Source organism: Panicum virgatum, chromosome 9K (genome assembly GCF_016808335.1).
Source record: "Panicum virgatum strain AP13 chromosome 9K, P.virgatum_v5, whole genome shotgun sequence".
Classification (NCBI taxonomy): Eukaryota; Viridiplantae; Streptophyta; class Magnoliopsida; order Poales; family Poaceae; genus Panicum; species Panicum virgatum.
In genome coordinates, this window is record NC_053144.1 from 70,855,737 (window position 1) to 70,869,825 (window position 14,089).

General features: G+C 43.9%; 3 protein-coding genes across 10 annotated transcripts; 2 read left to right on the forward strand and 1 right to left on the reverse strand.

Annotated features, from left to right (window-relative positions):
* Positions 1-114: 114 nt before the first annotated feature.
* Positions 115-9,238, forward strand: LOC120647643 (probable helicase CHR10). 8 transcript variants are annotated; one of them, XM_039924509.1, is made up of 17 exons: positions 115-400; positions 460-467; positions 675-753; positions 840-1,021; positions 1,134-1,259; positions 2,253-2,433; positions 2,953-3,088; positions 3,178-3,295; positions 3,879-3,968; positions 4,519-4,626; positions 4,730-4,930; positions 5,718-5,843; positions 5,939-6,624; positions 6,934-7,079; positions 8,036-8,194; positions 8,761-8,875; positions 8,962-9,238. In XM_039924509.1, exons 1-17 carry the CDS (start codon positions 130-132, stop codon positions 9,005-9,007), a joined length of 2,778 nt encoding a protein of 925 aa, XP_039780443.1. In that variant the 5' UTR covers positions 115-129; the 3' UTR covers positions 9,008-9,238. The 8 variants fall into 8 exon arrangements, with proteins under 8 accessions (XP_039780443.1, XP_039780444.1, XP_039780448.1 ...); XM_039924510.1 differs by having other exon boundaries at positions 855-1,021; XM_039924512.1 differs by lacking the exon at positions 460-467 and having other exon boundaries at positions 137-400; positions 855-1,021.
* Positions 9,239-9,397: 159 nt separating this feature from the next.
* On the reverse strand, positions 9,398-11,102 carry LOC120647646 (acidic endochitinase-like). Its single transcript, XM_039924518.1, has one exon. The coding sequence runs from the start codon at positions 10,604-10,606 to the stop codon at positions 9,683-9,685; it is 924 nt and encodes a 307-aa protein (XP_039780452.1). The 5' UTR covers positions 10,607-11,102; the 3' UTR covers positions 9,398-9,682.
* A 678-nt stretch (positions 11,103-11,780) lies between these two features.
* On the forward strand, positions 11,781-13,743 carry LOC120647647 (cell number regulator 6-like). The gene is made up of 4 exons (XM_039924519.1): positions 11,781-12,034; positions 12,106-12,220; positions 12,788-13,053; positions 13,175-13,743. Exons 1-4 carry the CDS (start codon positions 11,915-11,917, stop codon positions 13,424-13,426), a joined length of 753 nt encoding a protein of 250 aa, XP_039780453.1. The 5' UTR covers positions 11,781-11,914; the 3' UTR covers positions 13,427-13,743.
* Positions 13,744-14,089: the final 346 nt, after the last annotated feature.

Sequence of the window (14,089 nt, forward strand, 5' to 3'; positions counted from 1 at the left end):
TCCCCCTTCGAATTCATCGCCGAGTGTGGGTCTTTTTTTTTTGGGAACAATCGCCGAGTGTGGGTCTGACCGGTGGGGTCAGAGTCTCGGAGAGAGTGACTGCTCAGCTGCCGGGTTCGGGCATGGCCCATGACTGCTCAGCTGGATCTGGCCCAACCCAACAACAACGACCAGCCGTCGTCGCGCTCCTCTCCTCTCCTCTCCTCTCCTTCCCTCCCCATGGCGACCTCCTACGAGCGCCGCCTACTAGCGGCCGCCGACCTGGTCCTCTCCGCCGACGCGCAGGGCCAAGGAGCCTGCCTCCCCGAACTTGGCGTCACGGCGGACCTCAAGCCGCACCAGCTCGATGGCGTTGCCTGGCTCATCCGCCGCTACCGCCTCGGCGTCAACGTCGTCCTCGGTACGTCCGTCCTCTACTTCTCCTTCCCAGCGCCAATCTCTCATTCGTATCCCTCGCAGGTGATGAGGTGAGCTTTTGTCTGCCCTGCCGACCAGGTGTCCGGTCACGTGCTCAGTCAGTGTATACTTTAATCTGCATGCTTTTATCAATTATTATTCCATAGACCTTGTTCCTGTGCCAAATGTTGGACCTCCTACTCGGCCTACATGATCCTCCAACATTTGGATAATGTGTTTCCTTTTTCCAACCATAATACGGGCTAGCTTATGGGCAGATGGGGCTTGGCAAGACCCTACAAGCAATTTCTCTACTGAGCCACCTCAAAATCCAGCGTGTTGCACCCGGACCATTCCGTGCGTACATCTCTCCCTCATTTTCTTTTTTCATCCATCTCCTTAACAGCTTACCGCGCATGCTACATGCATTTCTGATTCGGTAGGGTTAACCCCTGCAGTTGTGCTATGTCCTCTAAGTGTAACAGATGGCTGGCTCGCAGAGTTCAGTAAATTCTGTCCTTCCTTGAGGCTCCTGCACTATGTTGGCAATAAGGTGCACCGTCGTGATCTTCGGAGAACCTTGTACGATCATGTGCACAAGGCTTCCACATCATCTCATTCTAGCGTATGCTATTCTGTTACAGAATATTTTATCTTCAATAGGTGTATGTGTATCCCATCAATATTTGTGATGTCTTTTTGCTTTTTCTTTCTTTCTTTTTTTTTGCATGTAACAGGAATTATCATTTGATGTGCTCTTGACAACATATGACATAGCCTTGATGGATCAAAACTTTCTTTCACAAATTCCCTGGCACTACGCAATTATTGATGAGGCTCAACGTCTTAAAAATCCATCCAGTGTAAGCAGCCATTTTATTTATGTAGTTCTTCTTATAATTCAGGGTTTGACTGGTTATTTCCTGGTAGTGCTGCTTTTGCCACCTAGCAGCTCTTGGTACTACTGCACTATAAGCTCCATAGGATGTACCTGCCTTCATTCTGTGCATTATGGGAAGTTTTCAGTTTGATTCAATAGCAAGGAACCTCAGACTTTCAGTACTGTTAGGGAAAAGCATCTTTACTTTCAAGAGGTATATTGCCAGAGCATCCATAATTACCAAGGTAAACTTGGCACTGTGACTAAGAACAACTAAAGAATAGCTTTGACTTGATGGCGCCAAGTGGAAATATTCATGTTCCACTGGCAATTTCTGGACTCAGGTTCAGCTGTCTAGGTACAACCTGTGTTGAGCTTCTGAGGGCTACAACCATAAAATTGCTCAAAAATAAACTGATTGGCATTCAGTTCTTTGCCAATTCCGCAGCAAACAAATTACAATTTTTTTATATCCCTTCATCAGCATTTTTCTGAATTTTATAGGTTAGTTGAGCTTGTAATCCAATTGTTAACTCTATGTGCCTATGGATTATTGCTAATACATGCACCTCCTGAGGCATAAATATAAGTGTGCATGTGTCAAATGTTATACTTTTTTTCCTTTTCCTTTCAGTTACGATCAATTACAGTATATGTATATTTTGGAACAAACTTCCAAGTTCAACTCAGAAAGTTCTTTAGAGAAGAAGTACATCTTTGGTCTTTAGCAGGGGCTCGAGGAGTTACTCATCTCCTCGCCCTGGCTCCTTACCCCTAATTGGTCTAGTGGTCTGGTCTTGCTTTGTTTCCTTAGAAAGACAGTTTATAGTGTTTTTTCAGGGCGTGCTACAGGCCCTCTAACCCTGTAGTTGTTTTGTATTTGGGGTTCCTCCCCCTTTTATCTTCTTCTTAATATATTGATGCGCAGTTCTCCTGTGCATTCGAGAAAAAAAAAACTCAGAAAGTTCTTTGCCAGGTACTGTATAATGTCCTTGAGCAACGTTTCATCATGCCAAGGCGTCTACTACTAACAGGCACTCCTATCCAGAACAACCTTTCTGAACTATGGGCTTTGATGCACTTTTGTTTGCCTTCAATATTTGGAAAGCTAGATGAGTTTCTTTCCACTTTCAAGGAAGCAGGGGACTCTTTAACAGGTATTACTTTCAAATTCTAGAGGGATATAGCATACGTCAATTGTCAGGTATCTTTTGTTCTGAACAACAGTGCATTTGTGCACTCTTGCTATGATCACTATATACTGGTTTGTTTTTGTTATGCAGTCTTTTCTATTGCTTAAATTTGCAGAGTTTTATTCATGCTTCATTTTGTATCATATGTGCATAGGTGAATTGCTGCTAGATGTTTAATGTTTTTACCCTTTGGTCTAGTCATTCTCTTAATAGAACACATAAAACCAGAGTCCCTTTTCATTTAGTTGGTTGATTGACAAACCTGTCCATGGCAATCAAAACTGTGCTTTTACAAATGTTTTAATCTGTTCTGGGATGATTTTTCCTACATAAATCGATTATCTTCACCATTTTTTCAATCATTCTTTCTTTCATGTTGGTTGTGTGTTTGTGCTTCGAACTGAGCCTTTTCTTTTTTGGGCTCTGCATTGAAACTGCTTCCTTTTGGATTTCAGAATCACTGATATCTTGTTTCTGAAACAGGTGCCGAAGCTAATAAAGCAAACAGACAGTTTGAGATTATTAAACACATACTTAAAGCATTTATGCTACGCAGGACAAAAGCTTTACTAATCGAGAGTGGAGTTCTGGCGCTGCCTCCACTAACTGAGCTAACTGTGTCTGGTTCTTTGCTTCAAGAGAACATTTTCCCCTTTTTTGCGCCCTTGTCCTCTTTTATTTTTAATCTGTTTTATATTGTTTTTACAGGATGGTGCCACTGACACAGTTACAAAAGAAGCTTTACATGTCAGTGTTGAGGAAAGAGCTGCAAACACTTCTTTCATTTACTGGAGGATCGTCTCGCCACCAGTCTTTGCAGAACATTGTAATTGTTTTCCCATGTTTTTACGTCATCTTGTAAACAAGCATCTTCTGCTTTGCAATAATTTAAATTAAGTAGATTTTTTTATTTCCTCAATATCACCTGTGCTACGCTAGCGAGTTCATTTTCGTTACTTCATTGGTGGTTTGCCACTTGATTATTTACTAGTGTGCATGTAGCAAAAAGGAAAGTATTTAATTGAGTTGTGAGTCATTTGACACGTTATTGTTCCTACTCCTCTCTGAAGTTTCTTAATGTAGCAAAACAGATAAGAGTTTTTATTTTCCAGAGCAAGTATTGGTATTTCTTTAGTTCATATCAGTGTTCCAGGAGGTGGTAAAAAGCTGCAGCTGAAATGACTTGATTACATGAGAAATAATAAAGTACAAGGATATATCAGAAAGATTGAGAAGGGGCACAACTGACTACGAGCTCCCTCCAGCACAACAGCCTTTTAATTTGTTAACTTAAGTTTTTAAAGTTATACCATTTTAACTCTGTCTCATTTTTTAGAGATTATGTGTTAGAAGTTCCTTGAAAATTTATTGTTCGTCTCTTGTTTTTTTTTCTTCTAAACTCTCCACAGGTTATACAGCTGAGGAAAGCTTGCAGTCACCCATATCTGTTCAGTGGCATTGAACCTGAGCCTTTTGTGGAAGGGGAGCATTTAGTTCAGGTTAGTCTGCTTCATTATGAAATTAAATGCTAAGAGCTCATTGTGTCGTACAGCGGCTTAACTGAAAATGCAATTGGAGAACTGGTAAACAGGAAACACCTTTTTTATTCCTTTTCTTATTATTAAAAAAAATGAATAGGAGCTGGTGAAACCTGGTTAAAACAATATACATGGTGTGGTGTCATCATGTCTCGTATATTTCCACATTTGTCTGTATCTGTACTTTGAAAAACTAGGAAATTCTAAGTTGCTTATGCAGCTCTTTATTCGTCCCCCTCATGGTCATTGGTCAATCGGTCATATAGTGCTTCTGTGGACAGTGGAAAATAAACTGTGGTCTAGAAGTCTTTCGAGATTTATTTTTAAGAATGGCAGCAACACTGCGATCAATTAACACATAAATAGTAGGTGTACAAGAATCTCAGGTGACAGCATGAGGACACATAACTAAGTAGGGCCACTTAAGCCAGCAGGCTCAAGGGAGGTAAACAGACTTTGGGAAAGCTGAAGAGATAGTTATTTACTTATTTTATACGGACACCTTTTTCAGGCTAGTGGGAAGCTCATTGTGTTGGATCTTATTCTGAAGAAGCTCCATGAGTTAGGACATCGTGTTTTACTATTTGCTCAGATGACCCAAACACTGGACATTCTGCAGGTTTTCTTTTCCCAGTCATGCTAATACAATTAGTAACTTATTTTTCTTAATACTCATGCACACTTGTCATTGTAACTTATATTTTGTATTATGACTTCAATAGGATTTCCTGGAGATGCGCAATTACACTTATGAGCGCCTGGATGGTTCAGTACGTGCTGAGGAGCGGTTTGCAGCAATAAGAAATTTCAGCTCTCAATCTACTAAAGGCCTTATGAGAGATGATAATCAGATTGGAGCTTTTGTTTTCATGATATCAACTAGAGCAGGGGGTGTGGGGCTTAATCTCATTGGTGCCGATACTGTGAGTCTGATTGAACTTGATAACATTGTTAATCTTATGGTTTTACCAACTAAATCTAGTAGCATTTATTTATTATGAATAAGGTAAAATGCACCCAGGTCCCTAAACTTTGTCCCACTGAATCAGTTAGGTACCCAAACTCTCAAAATGCATATTTGGGTCCCAAAACTGTTTAAAGGGATCCATTCCGGGTCCCAAACACACCATGTGAGCTCCCAGCGCCGATGTGGCATGCCACGTCACGCCTCGTTGGCGAACATATGCAAAAAAATACCCATGCATGATCCCATCTTCTCCCATTTGCTCCTCCCTACATTTTCGCCCCTCCCTCTCTTTCTCCCTCTCCATCTCTCTCCTGCACCATGGCCGGCCTAGGCGGCGATCAGGACTGAAACGCCTGGCCGGGCTGGAAACCCGGCCAGATCGCCGAAGAACAGGCCGCCTAAGGCTGGTTCTATTCTTCTTCGATAGCTCTAACCCTAGGGCTTAGGCTGCCTTTATAGACTAGGCGCCCCCTACTTAACCCTAATCACACACGGTACTGTTCATGCGTACAGTAGCACGCGTGAACAGTGCCACGGGCCTCCTTTGGGCTCTACTCAGCCCATACAGGCCCAGCCCACTGCCATGACAGAAGACCCGCCGCCGGCAAGCAGGCATCGTCCGGTGGTGGTGCGGTGGTGGAGGCGAAGGAAGAGATGGAGGAGGGAGAGCATGCCACCGCTAATGATGACCATACATCCTTTCTGATTATGTTGTCCATGGTCATTGAGATGATTGGTTGTAGGTTATCTTTTACGAACAAGATTGGAATCCTCAAGCTGACAAGCAGGCTCTACAGCGCGCTCATCGCATTGGACAGTTAAATCATGTGCTGTCAATAAATTTGGTGTCACAGCGTACAATTGAAGAGGTAAAGAGTATGGCTTACTAGTGGAACCCTAATGCTTTATTGATTAAGTTGCTTCTGAAGTTCTGAGTTTCTTATTCTTTTTTAATTGACATCAGGTCATAATGCGAAGAGCCGAGAGAAAACTTAAGCTTAGCCACGATATTATTGGAGAAGATCATAGAACTGATGTGAAGGGTGGAGTTCTGGGAAATGAAGCTAGTGACATGAGATCAATTATCTTTGGCTTGCACCTGTTCGATCCTGCTGATACAACCACAGAGACAATCAATGAGGGCACCACTTCTGACACAATTAATGTGGAGAAACTGGCAAAGTTGAAAACAATGTCTGAAAAGGTTGTAATGATGCGTAGCCATGAACCTTCAGAAAAGGATGAACGGGCATTTGAAATCAACCCAAATTTTGCTGATGGCAATGGAACTGTAATTAGAAGGGCTTCTGATTCTATTAGTGTTGATCCTGGGCTTAATGAAGCTGCATACCTATCCTGGGTCAATAAGTTCAAAGAGGCTTCGCGTTCAATTGAAGATGCCACATCTGAACTTGGAAGGCAAAGAGCAGCGCCAAAAGAAAAGTTCCTGAAACGTGTAGTTAACAAGAAAAAAGTAGAAGAAAAGAGGTTTGCCAAATGGGAAACTTTGGGTTACAAGACACTAGCTGTTAAGGAACCTGATATCACAGCATGCCAGAATATTTCAGACTCAGGATGCGTCCAACTTGTGTATGGAGATTGTACCAATCCTTCAAAACTTTGCCCTGCAAAGCCTGCCATCATATTCAGGTGCTAATTCCAGGAAGATAACATGATTACATTACTTATGAAAGGCTTCTACTTCTTCTTAGAAATCTTTAACTAATTAATAATTAATGTATGATGTACCATAATATTGAATACAACTATACAAGTGCTATTCATGACAGAAAAGACTAAGCCTCTCCTATGTCAAGTTTCCAACTACTTATTTTAAGTAGTTCAGTATCTTACCATAAACAATAGGAAACTGAAAGATGTTCAGTATGTTTTATGTCCTTCAATATTTGCCAATTTTCTTGTGAATCAAATCTAAATTAACTTGCAATGCTGTCGCAGTTGCATAGATAATTCTGGGACATGGGGGCATGGAGGAATGTTTGATGCTTTGACTAGTCTCTCAACATGCATTCCAGATGCTTATCACCGTGCTTCTGAGTTTGATGACCTCCACATGGGGGATCTTCACTTGATTCAGCTTGATGGTTAGTTTTTTCAGCACTAGCTCGATTAATTTTGATTACTTTTGTGTGCACTGCATATCACTAATTTAGTACCACTCTGATGAATTAAGTGTCATATATTTACATGCATGAAATTCTCTTACCATACTTAACTGTTAAACATAGGGCTGAAACTATCATCGGCACTATGCTGACGTTGCTCAAAAGAACTTCAGTAGCTATGCTCATGTGGCCCAGGAGAAGTAACATGGTGGGAGGATCAGTACCACACGTAGAGTTGGAACTTGAGACAGGCTGATGGAGCATATAAACACATGCATTCTGAACATAGCACCTCCAATTAACCCTTCTACATAAAGGGGACGGAAACTGTGCATGATTTGTCCAGCCCTACATCAGGCTGAGTAGTATAGTGTGGATTTTGGCGGCAGGGTGTTACTGTTACTCCCTATCCATCCTGATGGACTATGGATAAAAGCCCCCACCCCTCCCACTATAACACCTGGGTTTTATGGTCGGGTTGGCTAGGTGGGGCGCGCTAACATGGTACCAGAGCCGAGGTCCCGGGTTCGAACCCACCCGGCCACGCATTTCCGCTGTGCGATTTCCCATGCGCCTCTCGTGTGCTGAGACCTGCTGCGGGCTACGCCGGGCACTAGAACCTGCTGCGGGCTACGCCGGGCTCGCACGCCGTAGGGGGAATGATGGACTATGGATAAAAGCCCCCACCCCTCCCACTATAACACCTGGGTTTTATGGTCGGGTTGGCTAGGTGGGGCGCGCTAACACATCCATATGCAATAGAAACTTTTTGCTTGTCGGTGTGTTGTGTCAAAAGGCCCATCAAACGCTATGGCTGCATCAAATTCTCCAGCTTATATTTACTAAATCTACCAAATGTCCGCCCTCTATTATGTTGTAGATTTATTTTTCAGAATGATCTGGCCTATATGTCTTCATTTGTATCCCTACTGCAGAAGTCAACTGCACCCGGAGTTTGGATGCACCTTTATGGGTGGCACTAGCTATTGTTCAGTCTTACAGTCGGAGACGTAAAGTTCCAAGAAGTGAAATCTCCATACCTGATTTGGAGCTCTGTTTATCAAAAGCAGCCTTCTCAGCTGCTCAGCATTCTGGTAGTGTTCCCTTTTGGTTCCTTGATATCAAATTGTTTACAAATCTAGAGCATATTTTTTAACTATCCAAACACCATCCCAACTCTTCGCCAATTTATTCTAGTTGTCAATATGCTTTTTAGTTCAAGTAATATCTACTCCCTCCGTCCCAAAAAACATGTCACTCTAGGATTCAAAATTTGTCCCCAAAACAAGTCATCTTACCCTATTTAGAAAGTGCATGTGCATGTAAGAATCAATTAGTGCCAAATATGGATAATAAATAGGGGCAAACATGGTTATTTTACCTTCTTGTTAATTTGTCCTAGAATTCTTAGGATGACTTTTTTTGGGGATGGAGGGAGTACATGCTAAACATCCAGTTTAACCTTAATGTCCGTAACCACAGGCGTAGTTTCTTTAAATTTTAAATCATCAAAACATGTTTGTATAACTGCTATAATCACTTGCACTCCTTTGAAGCTCTTTCCCTTTTTTTCCTTTTGCATTGAACCCAATATGATTTATCTCTTTAGCTACTATCAGGCTCAGTTGTTCTTGTTCATTTCCATTTCTTTTGTCTGAAGCAATTATCCGCATGCCCCGAATTGGTTACCAAAGTGGCTCCCAACGATCAGAATGGTATACCATAGAACGCCTGCTCAGGAAATACTCATCTCTCCATGGAATCGACATTTTCGTGTATGCGATGCCACTTTTTTTTTTTTTGAGTTATCTGTTGATGTACTTGATGCTAATGAATAACCGCTACCATTTACCTTTAACAGGTACTACTTTCAGCGTTCATCCAGGCAACAGACAGGTTCTATCTAGCTCATGCTGACGCTTCTGCTTGAAGAAACCCAAGCTAGGTGTAGGGAAACTAGGGATGTTTCTGTAACCCACTAGAAGAATCAGGGAATATTAGCTAGCTGCAACTTACAGTATCTTTTATTTGCCCCTTTTTAATAGCTTTGTAACTTATGAATAGATGAGCCAAATGAATTATTATGTTTTATGGTTTTTGCCTCCTTTAGCTAAGAGGTATGTGTCTTTGCATGCACTGTCCATTTTGTTTCTTTGGCATTTTTATTCCTTGTGAAATCTTACCATATTAGGTGTGGAACCAAGCTGTAACATGTGAGTTTGTTTCTTTAATTGATGAAGAATTTGAAAAGGTAGTCTCTGTGAACTCAGTATTCAAGTAAATTCTCTCTGCATACCCTTTTCTTTTCTTTTCTTTTCTTTTCTGCAAATCTGATCAGTGGGCCATCTGTTTTAGGTGCGACAAGGTTATCCCAATGGAGCCCAGGCACAATTTAAGGAGGTACTTATTAGTTCCTTGGTTCTTATTAATCTTGACTGAAGCTCAGCAGAAAACATAGGATGATGGCCCGAAGGGTGGTAGGAATATCGGTCTTTATTTCAGTAGAATTTTTACATGACAACTCGATGAGCACACATGCATGTATGAATCCTCACATCCAGAATGAAACCGTGCAGTGCAGATCAGACGGAGTTCTTGATGGCGGAGCTGTAACTGTCCTGGTCATCATAGAACTTGGACCACAGCATGACTCCACCGTACTTGGTGGAGTTCTTGAGCGCCGGAAGCACCTGCGACTTGAGGCTCTCCACTGGTATGAAGCCGCTTCCTGCAGCATCTGGTGCGGCCGGCAGGCCGAGGAAGATGTATGTGGCATTGATCGCTGTTGTCCACTGGTTCCAGGAGTTGATGAGGTTTGCGGTGCTCCCCGGTGTGTACTGGCAAGGCGGGTTGTTGTAGAACTGGACCCAGACGTAGTCGAAGAGCCCCGTCTGAAGGGCTTTGCCTACCCACTGGTCCGGGAATGGACACTGGGGCGCTGCCGACAGGTACACCTGCTTGCTGGCGCCGTAGGACTTGAGGTACGCTGCAAGTTCTCCGTAGTGGTCTGGATTTCCTCCCTCAATGTCGAAGTCGATGCCGTCGAGCACGGCATCGCCCAGGGGCCTCTTGTCGGAGTGGCCACCGAGGAAGTTGTTCCAGATGTACTGGGCGAGCTGGAAGGCGTCTTGCTGGGAGTCGAGGGAGTAGCCTCCTGCGCCGCCGCCGATGGAGAGCATGACCTTGACACCCTTGGACTGGCAGAAGGTGATGTCGGCGGTGAGGTTGGTGCAGGCGTTGGAGTAGGGGTCGCAGTGGCCTGCAAGGTTGAGCTGCGGGGTCGTCTGCGCCGAGCCGAAGCTGCAGAGGAAGGCGATGTTGACAAAGGCGTAGTTGCCGGTGGCGCAGGTCTGGGCCAGGGTGCCCTCGTTGCCATTCTGGCCCCAGTAGATGGCAATGTTGCCGCCGCCATGGCTCTTGCTAGGGGATGATACGAGCAAGACGACCATCAAGAGGCAGGCGAGGTTTACTTTGCAGCTGGAGGAATAACCACCGTAAGTTGCCATGTCTCGCACTTTGTTACTATTAGCTAGCTTGGCTTGTTGTTGGAGGGGATATGGGATTGGGATCGATGCTGCTACCCAACGTCTGGTCCTCTGGTTGGTTATATAGTCAGCAGAGAGAATGGATGGAAACGTGCCTTGGGGGCCGGTAATAAACCATACTATTTTGTTATAAGTAGTAGTAGTAGTAATATAAATATAAACACCCCCTCGACTCTACGCCGACGCAGTTTGGCCATCGTCTGTTTCCTTCCCTTCAGTTCGTGCTACCACGGTACGTCGCAGAGAGAATGATGTTTATATTAATATAATAACTGGATTGATGCCAGTTCATTGCTACAGGTGATAAGAAACAATTCACTCAGAAAAAAAAAACGTGTACATCTCAAAAGAAATATAAAATAAAACTGGCTTGAAATGAACAAATACGAGCAGTATTATTCAGGTATAATTCACTTTATTTCTATTTCTCTCAATTTCACACAAATGGTACGTTGATGATTCATGAGAAATTTGGATATGTACTGTTAAAAGATCCCAAAGTTAGATATATATCATCACTATCTCACTGATGTGTGGGGCTCACATGAGTCAATGACATGTGGGTCACGATGGTATATATTATGGTTTTAAATAGCGGGCTATGGCAAATAGCGGCGTATTTTTTTCTGAGGCTATAGCGAAGGCTATAGCGAAGGCTATAGCAGGCTATGGCAAATATCGGTTTACTACTACATCATGAAAAATACAAGTAATAGATGCACAAAAATATAGTAATTAGCGAATTTCATAAACTTAACAATATTTCTAGAGCTATGGGAACATTACTTAAGTTAACCATACAATAAAATTCATATAATCAAATATCCAATTGTCCAAAAGACCAAACAGTAGCACTGAACTAAGGATAAGGCTATAGTGGTGCTATAGCTACGCCATTTAGCGCAGCTATAGCCTAATTTAGCGTCCATAGATGCTATAGCGGCACAAATACAAATAACATAACGAGAACCCTCTAAAAAGTCTATAGCCCCCGCAATAGCCGGCTATTTAAAATCATGGTATATATCTAACTTTTTTTAGAGAAATGGTATATATATATCTAACTTTGTGATTTTTAATGATATATATATGCTGGTGATCTATAGCTAAAAAAAAGGAAAGGAGGAGACCTACAGGCCCATCAGAGGCCCATTCTTCCTTTTCGGTCGGAACAAGGAAAGGCAGATCCCGTTCCCATTCCGTGTGGTGTGATCTGACCGTGGCTTTGCGTTCGCGTCGTCGCCTCGATCTCGGCCTCGGGCGGGGGCCATGGCGGAGGACGCCACCAGCAGCCACCCCTCCCGCTACGTCAAGCTCACCAAGGACCAGGACGCCCCCGCCGAGGACATCCTCCCCGGCGAGCTCAACCAGCCAGTCCACGTCCCGCAGGTCCGTCCGCCCGTTCGCGGTTTCTTCTTCCCCCGATCTGAATCTGATCCCCCTCTCCATCCCTCGACCAGCTCGAAGGCCGGAGGTGCAGCGAGTGCGGCCAGGTCCTGCCCGAGAGCTACGAGCCGCCCGCCGACGAGCCCTGGACTACCGGAATCTTCGGATGCACCGACGACCCCGAAACCTGTAAATATTTTTTAGTTTCTCCTCTATATCTATCTCATCTGTCGCATTGCATTGCATCCTAACTTCTTCACAAGGGATGCGGGCTCATCTGCCAGATTCCAGTCCCAGCACCGTTACACAAAATTTGCACCAGGCACTCATCATTGCACATCATTCCTGTTTACAAAATACTCACAGCAGTCAGTCGGCTCATGCATGTTACTTTTGATGGATGCAGTCTCATGAAGCATCATCTAGTTCCCGTGCTTATTTTTTAATTCCTTTATATATTTTCTTTCAGGAAGCTTTACCTAGGTTAAACTTCTCTTCCTTTGCCACTCTACTTATTCTTCAGTGGATATTTTTTTCTCTGTCTGCCAGTCCGTGTGAAATACAATACACCACCAATTGAATGCTCGAATTTGGATAACTGAGCAGTCAAAGGTCAACATATGATTTGGGGCTTTGCCCTTCATTTCTCTCTATGCCCATGTATATGGGTGCTATGTCTGGAGTGCCTGTTTGAAGGGAAGGTAGCTGGCGAAGCGGTATTTAACTGTTAATTTGTCTGCTTTATTGTGACACTAGGCCGAACTGGACTGTTTTGTCCTTGCGTGCTGTTTGGACGCAACGTCGAGGAACTTAGAGAGGACATCCCCTGGACAACTCCTTGCGTCTGCCATGCTGTGTTTGTTGAAGGAGGGATCACGCTGGCAATTCTGACGGCAATATTTCATGGTGTGGATCCAAGGACATCGTTTCTGATCGGAGAAGGTTTGGTGTTTAGTTGGTGGTTATGTGCTACCTATACTGGCATTTTCCGTCAAGAACTTCAGAGGAAATACCATCTTAAGGTGCAATTTGTTCACTGTTTCCTTTGTTAAGATGTGCCCATCACATGTTGTACCTCGTCTCTTGTGGTACTTGAATGTCTTACTACAACTTGGCTGACGATTGTTGTTATGTTTGTTCCAGAACTCTCCGTGTGACCCGTGCATGGTCCACTGCTGCTTGCACTGGTGTGCAAACTGCCAGGAGCATCGCGAGAGAAGGGGTCGGCTTGCAGAGAACAGCGCGGTGCCCATGACAGTTGTGAACCCACCTCCAGTGCAAGAGATGAGCATGCCATTGAACCGTGGTCCTGTGGCCCCGGAGAATGGAGCAGCCAACACCGAGCATGGAGCTGCAAAGAGCGAGCATGATGACGTTGAGGTCATTCCTCTATAGAAATGCTAGGATGGGTAGCGTGAAACTGATCCGAGTGAGCATATGCTAAATCCATGGTTAATTTCTTATGAATGTGAGGAGCGAAGGATGTTGATGATAACAGAGGAGTCGATCGAGTTGTATTTCTCTTTGATGTATTCTGGACGGGGCTAGTTTTACACATGGTTTTACTTTGAGAACCTGCTCGTGCAGCATCTATTAGGTTAATCCAAGAGCTAGCTGCCTGTGCTGCTTGCTCGGGCGCAAGTTTTACTACTTGGAACATCCTAGCATCTGTTTTATTTGACAGGAAAAGCATGTGTTTCCTTTAATTGTCAGTCTCGTTCGTCTCTGTCCGTCTTTGAGTTTACCAATCTGCCTGCCTGCCTGTCTGATATTTGCCACAACTGAGCTGGTGGCTGAGCGCCTGACCCCTTGGCTGCCTGCCTGCGGCATTCATTTCATTCACCCGCTCGCCGCCTCGGCCCGTGCTGTGCTTGAGGATCGATTTCATCTGGGGGAAGAGCGACATGAGGTTTAAGGTTGGCCAATTCTCCATGGCCGACACTACCTAGCTCCCTGTTTGTTCCTCGTCCGACAAGTATCAAATGTTCCTGGTGCCTTGTGCAACAGTGGCAGTTGTACTTGTCATGCTAGGCGCATGGTTTCACTTTTCCAACAATT